Raw genomic sequence first — 16,741 nt, 5'->3', positions numbered from 1 at the left:
TGGTTCAAAATAAAGCATTTATTTATTCATTCATATATGATTATCCACGACTCCTATCCAGATAGTTGGATTAGTTTATTTTCCTTGGTAAATATCAAATTTTTACAAATAAATGAAATATATCTCATGGATTATACTGAAATCTCATCTAACACACAAAGAGACAGTCTGACGCTTAAAAAAAACCAACAAAAAGCCTTTTTGTTGATTCCTTTCACGTGATGTAGCTGGTATCGCGATAACTTCGCTGTCACATGGAAGTGTAACACAAGTACGCAGTAATACCTCATGTATTATCTTCTCTGTGTATTCTGAGACGCTGTTCATCTGTCAGTTGTTATGAAAGTCATAACAGGTACTCGATGAAGCTTATTTTGACACTCATTTTCAAGTAAATCGGTACTGTTAAAACTGTTAAGACTTAAAAAACCCTGACTGTTATGAAAAGGAAACTGGATGTAGGATGGCAGGTGGTGCAGCTTTAAAACAATGCCGGTGAACTCCCAGTAAATCAACACTTTTACATGAACACCATCTCCCCACCGACCACATGTTTCAGGGGGTGGAGGCACCGCCTCTGCATGCTTTAAAGTAAAAAAAAATCCTAATGAACCTCCCCCTGCATCCTCCTGCAGAGACTCACAGCTGACTGAAAACTGTTGCACTCCATCGAGGGAAAGTGTCGGCCATCAGTCAGGACCCGGAGATTCTGTTACATCCTCCTGCAACCAAAGCGCAGGCAGCGGTTTCTTTTTTCTGCACAAAGCCGTGCAATCCAGACATACTCCAAAAACAGAGAGAGAGAGAAAAAAAAAAGTTACGCAAGAGAAAGCGATATCAAGGAAAAGCTGCAGCTGATCTCTGTTTTCAGGCTCGCCCGGAGACAAAACGGAAGCAAAGAAGAGCAGAGATTGTGTTTCATCTGGAAGGAGAAAAGGAAAAGAAAGAAGAAAATGTCTAAACCCAACTACACTGGCACGTACCACATGATGGACCAGGACAACATGGACAACTACCTCGGAGCTTTAGGTACTGTCTTCATGCAACAACACTCAATTTATTTGACTAAAAGCTGATTTATGGTCTGCGTTACACCAACGTAGAGCCTACGGCGTAGGTTACGCGGCGACGCGCACCCTACGCCGTAGGCTACGCCGTCGATTTAACGCGGAACCATAATTAAGGCTTAACAGATGTGCTTTTGTTTCAAACCTCTGTGTGTCCGTTCATCCTTGTTGCTATGAGATAATCTGTATAAGGGTAACCTTCAAACAGTAATTCAATGATGGGGACCATCTTCATTTGCAGCAGCACATTAATGAAATTAATTTTTTTATTTTTTTATTTATCCTTTATTTATTCAGGAAAGTCCCATTGAGATACAATATCTCTTCTGCCAGGGAGTCCTGGTCAAGATGGCAGCAAAAAAATAAATTCAGTTTCATATAAAAGAAAATACATACAAGGACAAGTAACTTTACAAAAAATAAAAAAATATCAAAACAAGAAACAAACAAACATAAAACATACAAGGATCAGAAAGCTAAAAAGAATTCATGACAAGAATGACACTTGATTAAAAACAATGACATTGTTCTGTAAAAACTGATTTTAACATGTGTTTGAACATGTTAAGAGAGGGTAAATATTTAAGGTTGAGTATGTGTTGTAGCTCATTCCAAGCTTGCGGTGCATAAAAGGAAAAGGCTGATTTACCAACTCTGTTCGAGTGCTTGGGACCTTGAGGAGAATTTTCTCTGATGATCTGGTGTTATAGCTGCTAGAGTAATATTTTAATAAATTGGATATGTACAGCGGTAGTTTACCCAGTAATGCTTTTGCAATAAATATTAACATATGTGATTTTCTCCTTAGACTCAGTGAAGTCCATTCAAAAATCCCCACCTTGTCCTCTGGCTGACCCCAGACCCCCCCAACCACACACACATACAGCACAGTGGGGGTTTACTCTGGCTGGGCCACAGATAACAAAAGAAAAAAAAAGAAGACTTTTACTGCATGATAAATGAAACTTATCTGCTCTTTTTCATGACTCAGATATCAATTTTGCCTTGAGGAAGATTGTGTGTCTGCTGAAGCCCACAAAAGAGATCACCCACGACCCCGCCACGGGGGCCATGAGGATCCGCACTCTCACAACCTTCAAGAACTTCAACATGGATTTCACCATCGGAAAAGAGTTCACCGAAGACCTGGGGCCGGTGGATGGCCGAACCTGCCAGGTGTGTGTGTGTGTGTGCTTGTTTGGAGGCTCGTGCACGATTACATGTATTACAATGGTGCTTTGTGTGTTTAATTCCTGAGTATACTCCATCCAGCCCCTGCCGTGACTGTTGTGTTGTAACAACAGCCTGTTGCTTAAATCTCACCACCAGTGAAAGAGAGAGAACTGAAAGAAAAAAAAGACTTCCTAGTGAGAAAACTGTGCATGACTAGAATAAGCAACATTATCTTTCTGAGTCCAAAAAAGAAGCAAATGAAAGGGAAACTCACAAAGCCCCTTATTCTTGTGTGATTGACATACCAATAGCCTACAATAACATGGCATCTCTGTGCTCGTGCAGACTACAGTGAGCTGGGAAGGAGACAAGCTGATTTGTGTACAGCGTGGGGAGAAGGAGGGACGAGGCTGGACCCACTGGCTGGAGGGTGACAAGCTCCATTTGGTGAGGATGCATGAGCAAAAGGTTGAAAAGAAGGGGGTGGAGGTGTCATGGAGGAAGGAGGAAGGGCAGAGGGAAACGGAACAAGGAAAATCAAAGCTCAGAGAGAAAAGGGTGCTTAGAGCTGATATGCTAAACGGGGGAAGGCATGCAAATAAGACAGGGCTGAAGTTATTCATGGCCTTGTTCCGTCACCGTCCATACACGAAGAGGGTTTTTACCAAACTGAACCACAGAAGTCGCTCTAACAAAACTTGAAACTCTTGAACCTTCAAAACAATCAGCATTGTTCCACTAATACCTCTGTTGCATTAGGAGGGGGTAAAAGTACTTGTTTATTTTAAACTCAGGAGTGAATTGGGTAAGAAATGCCAGCGAGGATCAAGACTTATTGGTGGATTTTAGGGGTTGCACAAAGCAGGAGAAGGGAGCAGTGTGAGACTAGGGAGAGCTGGAATGGCTAAAGAAGGGGAGGTGCCAAAAAGATAAGTGTTTAATTCAAGAGAGGGATTACAGGGTCAAAGGATTAGGGGAAGGAGAGAAACTGTTTGGATACAGTCCCAGCTTTGTGTTGTTTCCAGTAAATTAAGGTGTTCTTGGATGTGCCAAACTGTGGTGTTGATTCTCACTGTTCATCTATACTCTCCTGCTTCCCTATCTCCTCTTTTATGGCTTCTCCCTGCAGGAGATGAGAGTTCAAGGAATCCTCGCCAAGCAGGTCTTCAAGAAGGCTGAATGAAGCCGCAGCAGGACGGGCTGTAGTGAACAACCTCATTTGAAAAGTAGCTGGTACAAGAATGGAATCATGTTTGTAGTGTTTTTACTGTAATCTGCACATTGTTATTATGATTAACAATGTTTTAAAAGGTCACAATAAGACTATAAAAGAATATTTTGTGTCTGGTCTGTGTGATGGTGTTTGTTAATGGAGAGGGAAGAGCAGCAGGAAAACAAGGACAAATATTTGCAACTTTACCCTTTCATGTTTCTAGGTTTTATAGGTTTATTCACATTGAAATTCAGTTGTCAAAATTTCAATTTCAGTGTACTTAAATAGTTTTTTTTTATATAATAGAGTAGATTTACAACATTCACAACATTAGGCAATATGACTGAACTGAAATGACACAAGAAAACCAAACCAATCTTTTACAATAAATACAACTCTGGTAATGTTTGGGTCTGCATCAACTCCAAATAAAGACACTTCAGTGCCTTGAAAATCATGTCAACTGTGGTATAAATACAACTCAAAGACTCAAAGAGGAAAGACTGGAGAGCTCCTCATGGATGATATCACTACTTAGAAACACCTGTGACAACGCACTTGATGTTGAATGATATAAACACGTGTTGGAGCAACATACACCATCATCCAGAGGACAGTTTTCAAAGAGTCTTGTTTATTTCAGCAAATCATTGCCAACCAACTCTCAGGAGTTAAGGAGTCGGTGTGATAAACAGACATGACTGAGGACCGGAGAGGCTCAACTGCTCAGCAGAAATCATTTATCAGGCCACACCATTTAACTCAATTCAATAACACTTTATTCATCCCCAAAGGGGAAATTACATCATCAGTAACATGTATAGCCTATATATTAAGAAAATATTACAGTTCCTAAACGCTTACAGTGTGGTTGAGAAAAAGGTGTTGCAAGACAACGGTAAAAAGTCCCATTTTATGATTAAAGTTGCAGATATCAAATTTCAAATGAGCACGTCTATCTCACAAAACAATAACTTCTCAGTTTCATCGTTGGACAAGTTTTACTGTGTATCAAAAAACAGGTCACATTTGAATAGTGACTTATTGCACTCTGATTTAGTTGCAGTTTTCAGAGGAGGGGGTGCAGATATGTTTTATTTAAGGTTGGGCTTAAACAAATCTGAGCAAAAGAGGTTGAAATATGAGTTTATTTCACCATCTCAATACCGGTACTTTGTGACTTTGGTGTGTTGTTAATGCTAGAACAATTGAACAGTGTGTTCCAATTAAAGAAGTGCTGTGGGCTGATGGGAACTTGCAACACATCCGCTGCAGCAGAATGTGCAGTGTGACGTTGACGGAGCACGTCGCCTGGTGCAATGAACGGTGTCACTCGCCGGTGAACGGCAACAGATGCATTGGATGTACGAGGCAGTGCTTGTTACTATCACCACTTCTTTTTAAGTGTCGGTCCTCCATGTGATTTCTTTTAACATAAAAAAAGTCACGCAGATCACAGAGTGAGCTCCTCTTAAATGTGAAGCATGTTCACTAAGACTGGTTTACACTCATGCCACCAACCACCTTAAACATTCCTGAGATTAAAATCCTCTTTTTTGTTGGTATAAATAAATCCACGGGTTATAAAAAAATATATGTCGATGTCCCCTGATTTTCCTGGGTGTAACCTCGTCGTGCTCTTATGTCCCGCACCACTCGTCCTCCTGTGGCTCGGAGAACGACCTGAGGAGGTTGCTGGTGCAATGTTTTGTGATTTCGCTGTTGAGACTGGATTCAACAAAGGAAACGCTGGACTTCAGCGGAGGTATGGGAATGGTGCTGTCAAAGCTGTCTGGTGTTCTGCAGATGACCGGAAGATCATCTAAAGAAGACGACAGAATCAATATTCAGTGAGTCCTTCAACTGTTCAAAATCTATTCTAACTGACAACTTATCAGTCACTTTGTTTTCCTATTATTTAGCTCATTACAGCTTAAAACATGTATTATATCTCCACTCATCAATGTTGCTCCTTAACTTACAAAGTCCTTTCAGATGTAAGTAAATTGAAAAATCAGTGTTAACGTAATATTTTAACAAGGTCTACAATTTGTGTTTGGTCCTGTTCTGTTGGGATGTAAAGTGTGAATGTTGTGTGAAAACATATCTTTAGCAGTCACATATGACTACCAAATCAAAAACCTTTTCACTTTGTTTGAATAGTTGAATCATCAACTTGCTTTGTAGAGGATAAACTTTAGAAAGGAAGTTAAAAGTGAGCAGCTGGATTCAAGATTATACCGGGTCTGTATAATCTTGAATCATCCAGCTTCTTCTTCATCTCTATCTAACCTGATACACTGGCTGCTATAAACAGAGCTTTGAAGACAATAAGACATGGGTGAAAAGGTTCTCTTGCTGTTTTATTTTAACTAGCATGTTGCACACATTAAATTGGGAAAAAAGAGTCAATAGGAAGTGCCTTAACTAAACTGTTTGAGGTTTACCATCAACTGTTTCCTCATATATTTTCATTTTAATGATGCATTCCCAACTCCTGACCAATGAGACTCTCTTCTATTTTTGCTCACTTTTTATACACAACACTAATAGCAATAAAAACCACATGACTCCCTGCAGTACTAATGATGATTAACACATCATTGTCCATGTACAAATGTCCTGTACATTGTCTTGTACAAATGTCTTATTACAAAAAGGTGGATCAAATGATGGACTGATGACCCAAAAGGCAGCTACTACCATCCAAATAGAACCTGCTAAATAAATTATGTTTGGCTACACACACTATAGTTATGCAAGACATTAGCATTGTTTTTTTGTATTTCGTGTCTATAGTCATCTGTCCACGAACAACCAAATAGATAGAGGAATGTGAAAGGGTGGAGTCGGTTTCTTTTTTAAATGTTTTACCTGGACTGAAGAGGGGCAGTTTGCATTCGTCCGTGGTGCAGGTCTCTTGGCAGTGGGATGACAGCTCTGGTGGTGGAGTGACAGCTGGGGCAGGAATATCGGGACCATTGTGATTGGCTGTTGCACAAAGGACAAACCACAGACTCAGACTCACAAGCATAGACGTGGTTATCATGAAAATAGTTTACAGTGAGTCCAGTGAAGCAGATTTGGTGCAGAATATACAACAATTAATATTCAAGAAAAGAAATTACACAGAATGGCCTCAAGGTGGCGTCGTAAACCCACAACCCGCCGCTGTGCTCTGTCTTTTTTTTAAAACCTTTTTTCAGCCTCATCAGTATCACGATGTTGGCTCAGTTCTCACTTGTGTAATGTTGAAAGTGGTAAAAAAAACATGAACAAGTCACGTCTTGTGGCTTTGAAGTAAAGGTGTCCTCACAGAAACCAGCGTAACAGACGTCATTGAATGCTTCGTTTGTGATGCACCTGAATACTGATAACTCAGTCAGTAAACATGAATCTGATGCTCTCATTACCATTGAATTCCCGCACACCCTTATGGGGAAAAGTCGGGGCAAACGGAAAAAATGAAGAAGAAACTTATTCCACAGCAGCATTTACTGAGATATTTCATCTTTTGTCTCATCAAATTCCTTTTAAGTGCATCAATTCAATTCAAAAGCAATATCTCTGAAATACTGAGTTGTCAATGTTTTGCATATTTCTCAGTCTAAACTGCATCATGACGGCATCAAAGTGACAACTTTTCTTAGGACAGCCATGCTTTTGTCAACAAGATATCACAAAACCAAGTTCTGCCCACACTGCAAAGGCATGGATGTGGAGGACGAGGCTGCTGGTGCAAGACTGGTCAACCTGTCCGAAACAGAGAATATGTGTGAAATGAAAAATGAGAACGGGACAAGATAACTGCTGAAATACTTCATCGCTCTGTAACCTCAATGCCAGAACAAAGTGGAAGCAAATGATCAAATAATTAGATTGATGGGACAAAACATAGATACAATATCTTGGGTTCAAATTTTCAGCAATATAATACAAGTTAGAATAATAGCAAGAATACTATTTTCCTGACTATGTAAAATTTTGTTCTGACTGTTTGACAAGGACTTTTGACATTGAGTTTTTTTTTTTTTTTTTTTTTAAAGTTTGCTGGAGTTTACATATTCACCTACATCCTGTGGAGGGTTCTCTACGTGCTATGTGGGATTTTTATTCACCATGTAAGACATTTCTGCTATTCTCCCTGCGCAGCCCCTGGGATCTCGCTCAGACGTGCTTCAAGATGAATTTTATACTCGCTTTCACTCCCTTGAATATCTCTGCTTAAGCTTAATGTGGATTAATCTGATTGTTACCTGGATGCCAAAACTCAACCTTTTTATCATAAAGGAAGTATTTGAAGTCTTCATTGTGACAGTTGACTTCCAGAGCATGTATATATAATTTATTTATTCCAGTCTTGGTCTAGCCACCTGCTTCTGATATTTTGGTTTGTTAAACCTTAAACTTAGATGCTACCCTTTTTTTTCATTTCTTTTAGATTTTGAAGGGAACAGCCTGAAACATGCTTAACTTTCCATGCAAGTACATTCTGGATTGAGTCAGGATTCATGTGTGCTAGATTTCCTCTTAAAATTTGTCATAAATGACTAATAAATTTGTTCCAAGGTAACGCGGCTCCTTGTGACTCAATATTAAACTGATTCTTCAAAACAAAATGATCTTTTTTGTATTAAACATTCGTCTCCCGCTGATTTGAAAGATAGTTGTACAGCACTGGTTTCTTTTTTGAGAAAGGCAGTAGTCATATTTGACTCAAAATAAGCAGAATCGATAATGTCAATCTCAGGCATTTGGGGGCAGAAAAACCAATGCATCGAGTCATTTACAAACTTCTGCAGTGGGATTAACACAATCATCAACCAGTATGTCTCAAAAAGTCAATGAGTCTCTATTTATGGTGAAATGTAGTGTTTAAAAAAAAAAAGCTTTTCTGATGCTGCCCTGTTTCAGTAAAGGAATCCTGCAATGCTTATTAACCCCTAACCTTAGCCCTTCACACCCACATAAAGTAAAATAAAGAAAACAACAACAAAGACAAATGTAAGTAATGTTCCCAAAGCCTGTTCGTTCAGCTGTTTAATAACCTCTAAATGAAACTCTTTCACGTTTTTCATTTTCACAGACGTTAAAGAAAAAGCTTTCTAGTAAGAAATTATGACTGTATTCTGATTCTCAAATACAAGTTGAGTAGGAATCAGCAAAACATATACTATTAAAATAGTTTTGTTTTTGCTGTTCTTTTCTGTTTTACCTTGTAGGATATCAATCTGATTATGATTATTAAATCATTATTTTAATTTCCTTTCATCATTGATAATCAAATTTCCTTTTAGCAAATAAAAAAATGCACAATTGTAAACATTTTCAATCAGTCACTTTCTAGTGTGGGATTTAAGTGTCCCCTTACATCCTTTGAGAGGTATATTTTTGAAATGGAAACAATATCACTGACAGTAAAACTTTAAGCTTAAAAATGTTTTTTCTACACAACTTCAGAGATGGGGGTAACAGAGACTACAGAGAGAGTGGAAACAAGTTATTTCTCTAATCTCTCTTGAAATAGTGAACAACACAGCCATCAGTATTTGCAAATGTAACCCAGATTTTTACAGAACACTGTAATCTGGCGTTTCTGATACAAAACCCAAAAGTTCACTTGAAGAAGTTCCATCTCTTCAAGAGCAAGGTTTTTGATTGATCTTGAAGAGAAAAGTCACTCAATCATTGTACTTCATTTGTCATTTCCAGCATTAGTACATCACTTCTGTGGAAAACCAGCAAATGTCAAGTGAAATATGCTGTCAGCCAAAACAGTTTGTGACGGTACTGTGCCACGTACGTAGGACAGGTTTCTAGCTATGAGTAAGCTGCATGTGAACTGCGTGTCACTTTATATCAGATAACTATGTCAGGCTGAAACTGTACAGGATGTGGTTTCTCATTCAGTTTGTATAGCAACACATTTGACAGTTTCTACGCACTTTTCTGGATTTTACCTCTTTGTTTTCTGTTAAACGATTTAGTTTTTTGTGCAAGACAAAACATTAAATGTATTTACTCGTAAATGATCTTCGGGCAGCTCAGTTCTGGGTGAGATCAGAAAATGAGCTCCACTAATTTGAATTTAATCAGTCTTCGTTACCAATGCACTGCCAGGAAACAGTGGGAGGGTATATCTGCGTGAAATAAGCGTTGACCTTCAACTTAAAAGCAAATGGGTCTCACAGTTGTGGCTAAGTTACTGTCATTGAGTAGGCCGACTTACATGCTGCTTTGTTGCATTATTTGGGAAGGTTTTTTTGTTTAATCATTCTGAGAGCAGTTATGTCAGAATAACAACAGTAAAGCACACCCACACATGTGTTATGTTGTGCTCACCTGTTTTGTATGATCTTTTGTATGATCTACGCCTTGCTTTCCAGAAGAGGACAGCAGCCACGATGAGTATGGTCAGCACTAGTCCGGACCACAGGCATGCAGGGAGCAGCCAAGGGCAAGCTGATGCACAAGCAGAGAGAACACATTTTACACATTTGCATGTTACATGTACGTACGTATTACTGTGGTTTCTGGGAATCGTAAAGTGGGAGTGTCTGATTACTTAGTAAGGGTCTTGATTCATCTTTACTAATGTTGGCGATGTGATGATTGAAATTACTAAAAGATTGATAAAAAAAGACTGAAACAGCTTTATAAATGTATCTAAAATTGACTATGACAGAAACGATTTCCACCATTTAGTTGGTAATAATTTGATCCCACTTTAGTAAAATACATCATAATGTAGTTATATTATATTATAAGTTTGAAAAAAACTTGAAAACACAGAAGATAAATGTTCTAAGGTTTCAGTTGGAGTGGAGTCATGATGACATCTAATACTTAAAGTAAGTAAGTGAGTAAGGAAATTGATTAAAATATGAAATGACACACTTTTAATGAACATACAGCATGTGGAGGTAAATAAAATTGTATTGCCTGCTCAGTACTTTTGTTATTTAAAAAAAATAAATCTTATTTTGATTTTTCTATAATTTCTTTCTTTCAGTGAAATAATAGAAATAGGGAAATATTTGTATGGATGGATGCTTTATATCAGAAAGAAACAGGGATCTTTCTAGTTTGACTTGTATTCTCAGCCTGCTGGATGTGCTTCATCACTTATCTGACTGGGTGTAACTACTCTGGCACTGGTCCCAGAAATGTGTAAACTACAAAAACATAGTTTTGTGAAGGCTGAAACCAAACTAACATATAATCAGAGATGGACAGAGTACTCGACCCCAGTACTTGAGTAAGAGTACAAATACCACTGGTCAAAGTTTACTCCGTTACAAGTAAAAGTAGCTCAGTCAAAATATTACTCGAGTAAGAGTAGAAAAGTACTTGCTTTTAAAGGTACTTAAGTATCCAAAAGTAAATGCTTTTAAATTTACTTTAAGTAAAAGTAAGAGTAAGAGTAAGAGTACATTTCTTATTTTCCACATATGTGGATGTGCTGCTTTTAGAACCACAATGTTATATAAAACCTGCAGAAACACCAAAAACAAATCAAATGAATGGGATCATAAGAGGACAGCAGAGGATGCAGAGTTTATTAACAATCATGAACTGAAACCAAATGAACCTGCACCATCCAACTAAGTCTGGATCCCCCTCAAAGACCACTGCTTTACAAAAAACTACATCTCTGCTTTCAATAACTCAATGTTGAAGTCACTTAACTTTACAGGAAGGACATGTACCAGTACAATATAGCAATATAGAGCATAACAAACTGTCTCCCAATGTCTGTCTTGTCTCCTCCTTTGACAAAAACAGCTTGTGTCCAATAGGATTTTAGGGAAGAAGAAAAAAGAGCAGACCTGAAAGTAACGAGTACTTTTCAGTCTTCCTAGAAATTTACTCGAGTAAAAGTAAAAATATTTGTCTTGGAAATGTATTCAAGTAAGAGTAATAAGTACCAAAGAAATCTAATACTTAAGTAAAGTACAAATCCTCTGGATATGTACTTAAGTACAGTACTCAAGTAAATTTACTCTGTTACTGTCCACCACTGCATAAAATTAAAGGATCTATATTGAAAATGTGCCAACAAATAAACAACCAGTAAGGCTTGGTGTGTCATTTTGTTCTGTGAAGTTGACATTTGACATTTGAGATGTCTTTGTTGTGAAAACTTATTATAGAAAACAATCTAATCCCTCCTTAACATAACATTACAATCCTCAAAAACTGTTACTATCTTCGGGTTAATTTACACTGAATTCTGAGCAATAGTCTTTTGTGATATGCCATCAGTGCCTTTCTGTTACGGGACTTTAAAGACAATCCACAGAGGAATTTCCAGCAGCTTCAAGTGATGAAGTCAGTGTGTGGTTCTAAATCTGCCGTAGGTGTGAGTGTGAACGTGTACGGCTGTCTGCGGTGAGCTGGTGACCCAATGTTAGTGGAGTCTCCAAATAACCACAACCCCCAACACACAGGCACTTACAGTGGATGGGAGAATGAGTTATTACGGATATTATAATTAGGTGGTAATAATCATAGTAGTTTTCACATATTCTTTAATACTTTCAAAACCCTGGATGATTTTATTCAAATACGACTTGCACTGCCACCAGTTAGAAACTATAAAAATGTCAAGTTATTTGAATGTTGATTTATTCAAACAAAAAGTTTTTCAGCGTAGCTTAAGGGAACAACATTAGCCTGTTTTGTGTAGCTGGTTGGATGTCGACAACAGTAAAAATAGTTCTTTCGAGTTTTTTTTCCTTCGCTTTGGCAACATTTGGACAGGGAATGAAATAATCAGACCCTGGATTTGTACACATGGCAGTGTTTGGTCATCTCACTAGTTCAGCACGTACAGGCAGTTGTGCCTGATTCCCACTCATCCCCACTCGACCCCACTCAGCCTAAATCTTGGTTGAAGACAAAGCTTCATCTCAAGACACCTTAAACCATATCACTTTTAAACGGCACTTGATGTCAGTGATCCCAAACCGTCACCCTATAAATCATCTGCTCATTTCTACCAATAAGATTATACAGAATCACTTGAGAAATTCAGGCATGGATTTATTTCAGGCCCGTCTGTGACAAGTCGCAAGTATCTTGTATTTAGTTGATTGTTTCTCCAAATTATTTATTGTTCAATGGTAACCATTTGTTCCATAATTTGGAGAAGTAAATACTCATAAAGTGACGGCTCGACTGTTTGGCTGAAGTGTAGCCAGTGAGAACAAGTTAGACTGTTCAAACACAGAACTAGTTTGGTTCTTATTCACACACCCCTGATGTTTGAGTCCTGTAATTAACCTACACATGGTGACTTCAACATCGAGACAACTCTGCGGTGGGTTCTTAATGAAGTTAACTTTTCCAAGAGGAATTCTTAGGACATTAAGCAGATTCACGTCGTGTTTAAATATTTCATTTAAACAGAAAACCAGCTGAAACATCTTTTTTATGCTTATTTGCTTTTCTGGGATGTTGTACACTCCTTCTTGCAACACTCATGCTGACTGCTGCTTCTGTCTTGTACTTTTTCTAATTCTCAGGAATGATCGAGTTCCTTTTTTCAGGGGGGGAGCCCAGAATTGGGTAGATGGAGGACAAACAAGCCATATCTTCATTGCTCTCAAATAGAAATTTGTTTGAACGTATACTAGAAACCAGAGGTGTCAAAAGTATTCACATTCATTACTCAGGTAGAAGTATAGATACTAGAGTTTAAAAATACTCCTGTAGAAGTTGAAGTATCAAATCAAGTTTTTTACTCAAGTAAAAGTATAAAAGTACTGGTTTCAAAACTACTTAAAGTATAAAAGTAAAAGTAATGTAAGAGGGAAAAAGCCATTAAGGACAAAAGCCATTGAAAATAAATGCATCTTAGTATAATGCAAATATATTAAAGAACCATATATGTGTACTATTGAGCATTAACATGTGTTTCAGAGAGCAGAAGATATGATGACTAGTTGCCTATAAGTATTGTAATGGTGCAAAAAGTCAAACTTCAGAAGCATGTTATCATTTATCCTAACCTTTATTGGAATGTACATCCAAGTTTAGTTGCAGGAATCTGAGGGCAACGGATGTAAGAACAAAACTGGACAAGAACATCTGAAACAACCACAACCAAATTCACACTATCCGGATGGAGCAATTTAACTGGATAGTTTTTTTTTAAAGGCCGAAATGAAATAGAGTAACGAGGCTGTTTTTAAAATGTAAGGAGTGAAAAAAAGATAATTGCGTGAAAATGTAAGGAGTAAAAGTAAAAAGGCGTCTGAAAAATAATTACTCCAGTGAAGTATAGATAACCAAAATTTCTACTTAAGTAAGGTAACAAAGTATTTGTACTTCGTTACTTGACACCTCTGCTGGAAACTGTGGAGAACGGCAGCTCCCTCCTTGCCAGTGCCATGACATAGTTTAGAGGTTTCTCAAGAAAAACTGCTTCCTGTCTTGTCAGCAAATTTTTTCACACTGAAGCTGATGGTTGTCAGTTCAGCTGCTTGAGTAAGTTTGACAGCACAGTACCATGTTTCACTGACACTGTTCATATTTAGTTTTATATCAGTAAAACTTCAGATCAGAGCTGATAGTGTCTTCAAACGTATTCATGCTGTAAAGAGTGAGTCAACAACGGTGAGCTGTGATCTGCATTGTTATTAAAGAGCATTCACGTTTCCAGGTGTTACACTATGCAGGAATTAACTTGATTTCCTCCCTTTCAACTATCCACAAGAGTATAATCATCCATATCCTGTCTGAAAAATCAACAACAATCAGTGTTCTCTTCCACTGAAATGGTGTAGCATCTCTGCCACTTCCTCCTATCCTCCTAATATGATGTCAACAGGAACTCTGTGAGCCACACATCATAAGAACATCCGGGAAGCAGCACAAACAAGCTTTTTTAAAGTGAAAAGCATTTGAGATAATAAAGTTAGTTAAGAATAAAACATGTACAGTATTTGTAGTGCCTAAATAAAAGACTAGGACTTACGAGGAGTCAAGTTTTCACAGATGGCGTCAGTTGTCGAGGTTCCTGCAGTTTTCAACCGTTTCCCGTAGTCCTCGCATCTGAAACACATCAAATAAGATTTAATAAAATGATTATTCACCTTGGAATTTATCAAATACATACCGTCTAATAAAAACCTAGGAAAGTTTTACAAATAAAAGCCTAAGTCAAGTTCAGGAAACTGTTACGTCATTATTCCTACACTGGATAAAATTTGGTACCAGTAGATAGGATGTGGGATGTGGGTTTCGAGATTGTAGATTGAGGACAGCAAACGAAACCAAAAATCACTTGTGAGGTGCTGATAGATGACTAATCTACTTACTCTTTAACAACCTACAAGCAGCACAAGATCCCTCAGGTTCATCATTAATAATATGAATAATAAAAGGAGCGCAGTCTTGCCTGGTAAATGCTTTACAGGGCGAGAAGGAATCCGTCACATTGCTGTAGGTCCTATTCTCACATTGTGCACAGATCGTGTCGTTTGTACGAGTGGCTGCAGGAGGGGAATGAAACATGGAGCCAGCTCAGTTTCCACCTTGTTTCGGCAGGAGGCCGTGATTATTCATCCTGAATTTCATTTTTGAAGCCTACCTTGAGCCAAGACCCCTTCGCCGGGAGGGCAGTCGTTCACTCGCAAACAGTGGTCACAGTCGTCTGTACTGCAGTAGAAACCATTCTCACATTCACACACCGTGTCCTTAACAGCTGTACAATCAGCTACTTTCCTTTGCTTGTTACCTGTAAGAAGTAAAACAAGATTTTCATCTTTGTCTTTTTTGTTTGTCTAAGGAAGTGTGTATAAAGGTGCTTGAGAGGCTGACTTACAGCGGAAATTGATCATGCTTCCTTACAACTAAACAACACTTAAAACTCCTAAACAAACAGTTTTTTTTTTTAAATCTTCTGTACTGTAAAACATTTCAAATGGTTTTAGCTTGTACGCTCCACAGTTGTGTTTGTGTGAATATTAATTGAGCTGAGCTCGCTGACTTCACGGTCAGATAAAAAAAGAGAAGAGGAAGATGGTACAGATGTGAGACAGTGTTATCATGAAAAAAGCCCCAACAAATTTACAATGCCTCTACTGTTGCCTTATGAGGGTGCAGCAGGGGGTCGATAATTGTGTATACATGCACATGTACAGTCAAGTGTGTGCATGTGTGCGACTTACTGGAACTGCACATCTTGCAGACATTACATTTAGTCAGGTAGTTTTTGGTTTCTGTATAGTATCCCCGTCGACACTCGTCACACTTTGTCCTCTCTGTGGTAGTACAATCAGCTTGTACGTACTTTCCTGATGAAAGTTGGAAACAACAGAAAGGTAGTATTACATGTCAAGTTAAGTAAAAATGGCAGCACGGTAATGCAGCCTTTTTCAGAGTCCTGTAAAGAGATTTCTTAAACATAGAGAAGCTTTGTGGTGTAGACTGACCTGCAGGACAGCATTCACAGAGAACCCCATCTTTACTCCAGTGTTTCTTCTCATTTGTGCAAGTCATGTTTGTCATTTGTATCCCATTCGTTGTCCTCCTGTGTGTAAAAGCTTGAGGCTTTGGTCTCCCTCTCACACTCTCCTACAACACTTGGTCTGAACTTAAAGATCACGGCTATACCGTGGCGCAGAGGGAACTATACTGGCTGACGTTTACTCACTCGCTGCTCATACACGCTTTCTGAAGTCTCATCTGGCTGTGACAGCAAATTTCTTCCCCCTTCTCATTCTAGTTTACCTACTTCTCATCTCTTTTCAAATCCTACACAGTGGAAAGCCCCATTGACCCTCATCTGCTGTTTTCTCCTTTGTCTTGCTCGCTCTCTCTCTCTCTGTCTCTCTCTCTGTCGGTCTCTCACTGCGTGTCTCTCTTCGTTTCCTTCCTGTCCTAGCCCTCTCACTGTGAGGTAAGATGAATATGTGTTTCAGGATTACAGGACTAAAACTCTGATCTTGGCACTATTATAGCATACCGGCACAATGAGACATTTCCTTTCTCTTTCATGCACCCTTCCTTTTTGCTCCATCGCCATTGTTTTTAGTGAACCTCTGTCCCAACATAACGGGAAAGCTGCAGGTCTAAAACTGTAGGGCGGTTTTGCAGACTTTGAAAAGTGCTTTGCTCAACTTGTCTTCCTGTCACCCCGTGCACCCACTTCAGTTCTTATTACTGAAAACATACAAAACCAGGCTACAAATAGATGTATGAATGCTTACGAGTGCAGAATTTGAGCGAGACAGGATGGGGGGCAGCAGAAGGGGGGTGAGAATAGAAAGTAAAACAATGA

General features: G+C 38.6%; 2 protein-coding genes across 2 annotated transcripts; one reads left to right on the top strand and one right to left on the bottom strand.

The window, feature by feature from the left end:
• Nucleotides 1-620: 620 nt before the first annotated feature.
• Nucleotides 621-3,576, top strand: rbp5 (retinol binding protein 1a, cellular). The gene is made up of 4 exons (XM_061717091.1): nt 621-1,029; nt 2,059-2,243; nt 2,586-2,687; nt 3,370-3,576. The coding sequence occupies exons 1-4, from the start codon at nt 954-956 to the stop codon at nt 3,421-3,423; spliced, it is 417 nt and encodes a 138-aa protein (XP_061573075.1). The 5' UTR covers nt 621-953; the 3' UTR covers nt 3,424-3,576.
• LOC133434902 (tumor necrosis factor receptor superfamily member 5) lies at nt 3,342-16,715 on the bottom strand. The gene is made up of 8 exons (XM_061717089.1): nt 15,894-16,715; nt 15,630-15,755; nt 15,050-15,196; nt 14,858-14,951; nt 14,435-14,511; nt 9,796-9,915; nt 6,328-6,444; nt 3,342-5,275 (listed from the first exon to the last, which is right to left on the bottom strand). Exons 1-8 carry the CDS (start codon nt 15,967-15,969, stop codon nt 5,094-5,096), a joined length of 939 nt encoding a protein of 312 aa, XP_061573073.1. The 5' UTR covers nt 15,970-16,715; the 3' UTR covers nt 3,342-5,093.
• Between the last annotated feature and the right edge of the window lie 26 nt (nt 16,716-16,741).

This window comes from Cololabis saira, chromosome 3 (genome assembly GCF_033807715.1).
Source record: "Cololabis saira isolate AMF1-May2022 chromosome 3, fColSai1.1, whole genome shotgun sequence".
Taxonomy (NCBI): Eukaryota; Metazoa; Chordata; class Actinopteri; order Beloniformes; family Belonidae; genus Cololabis; species Cololabis saira.
Note: the sequence above shows the minus strand (reverse complement) of the source record. Positions and strands in the feature narration are given on the sequence as shown.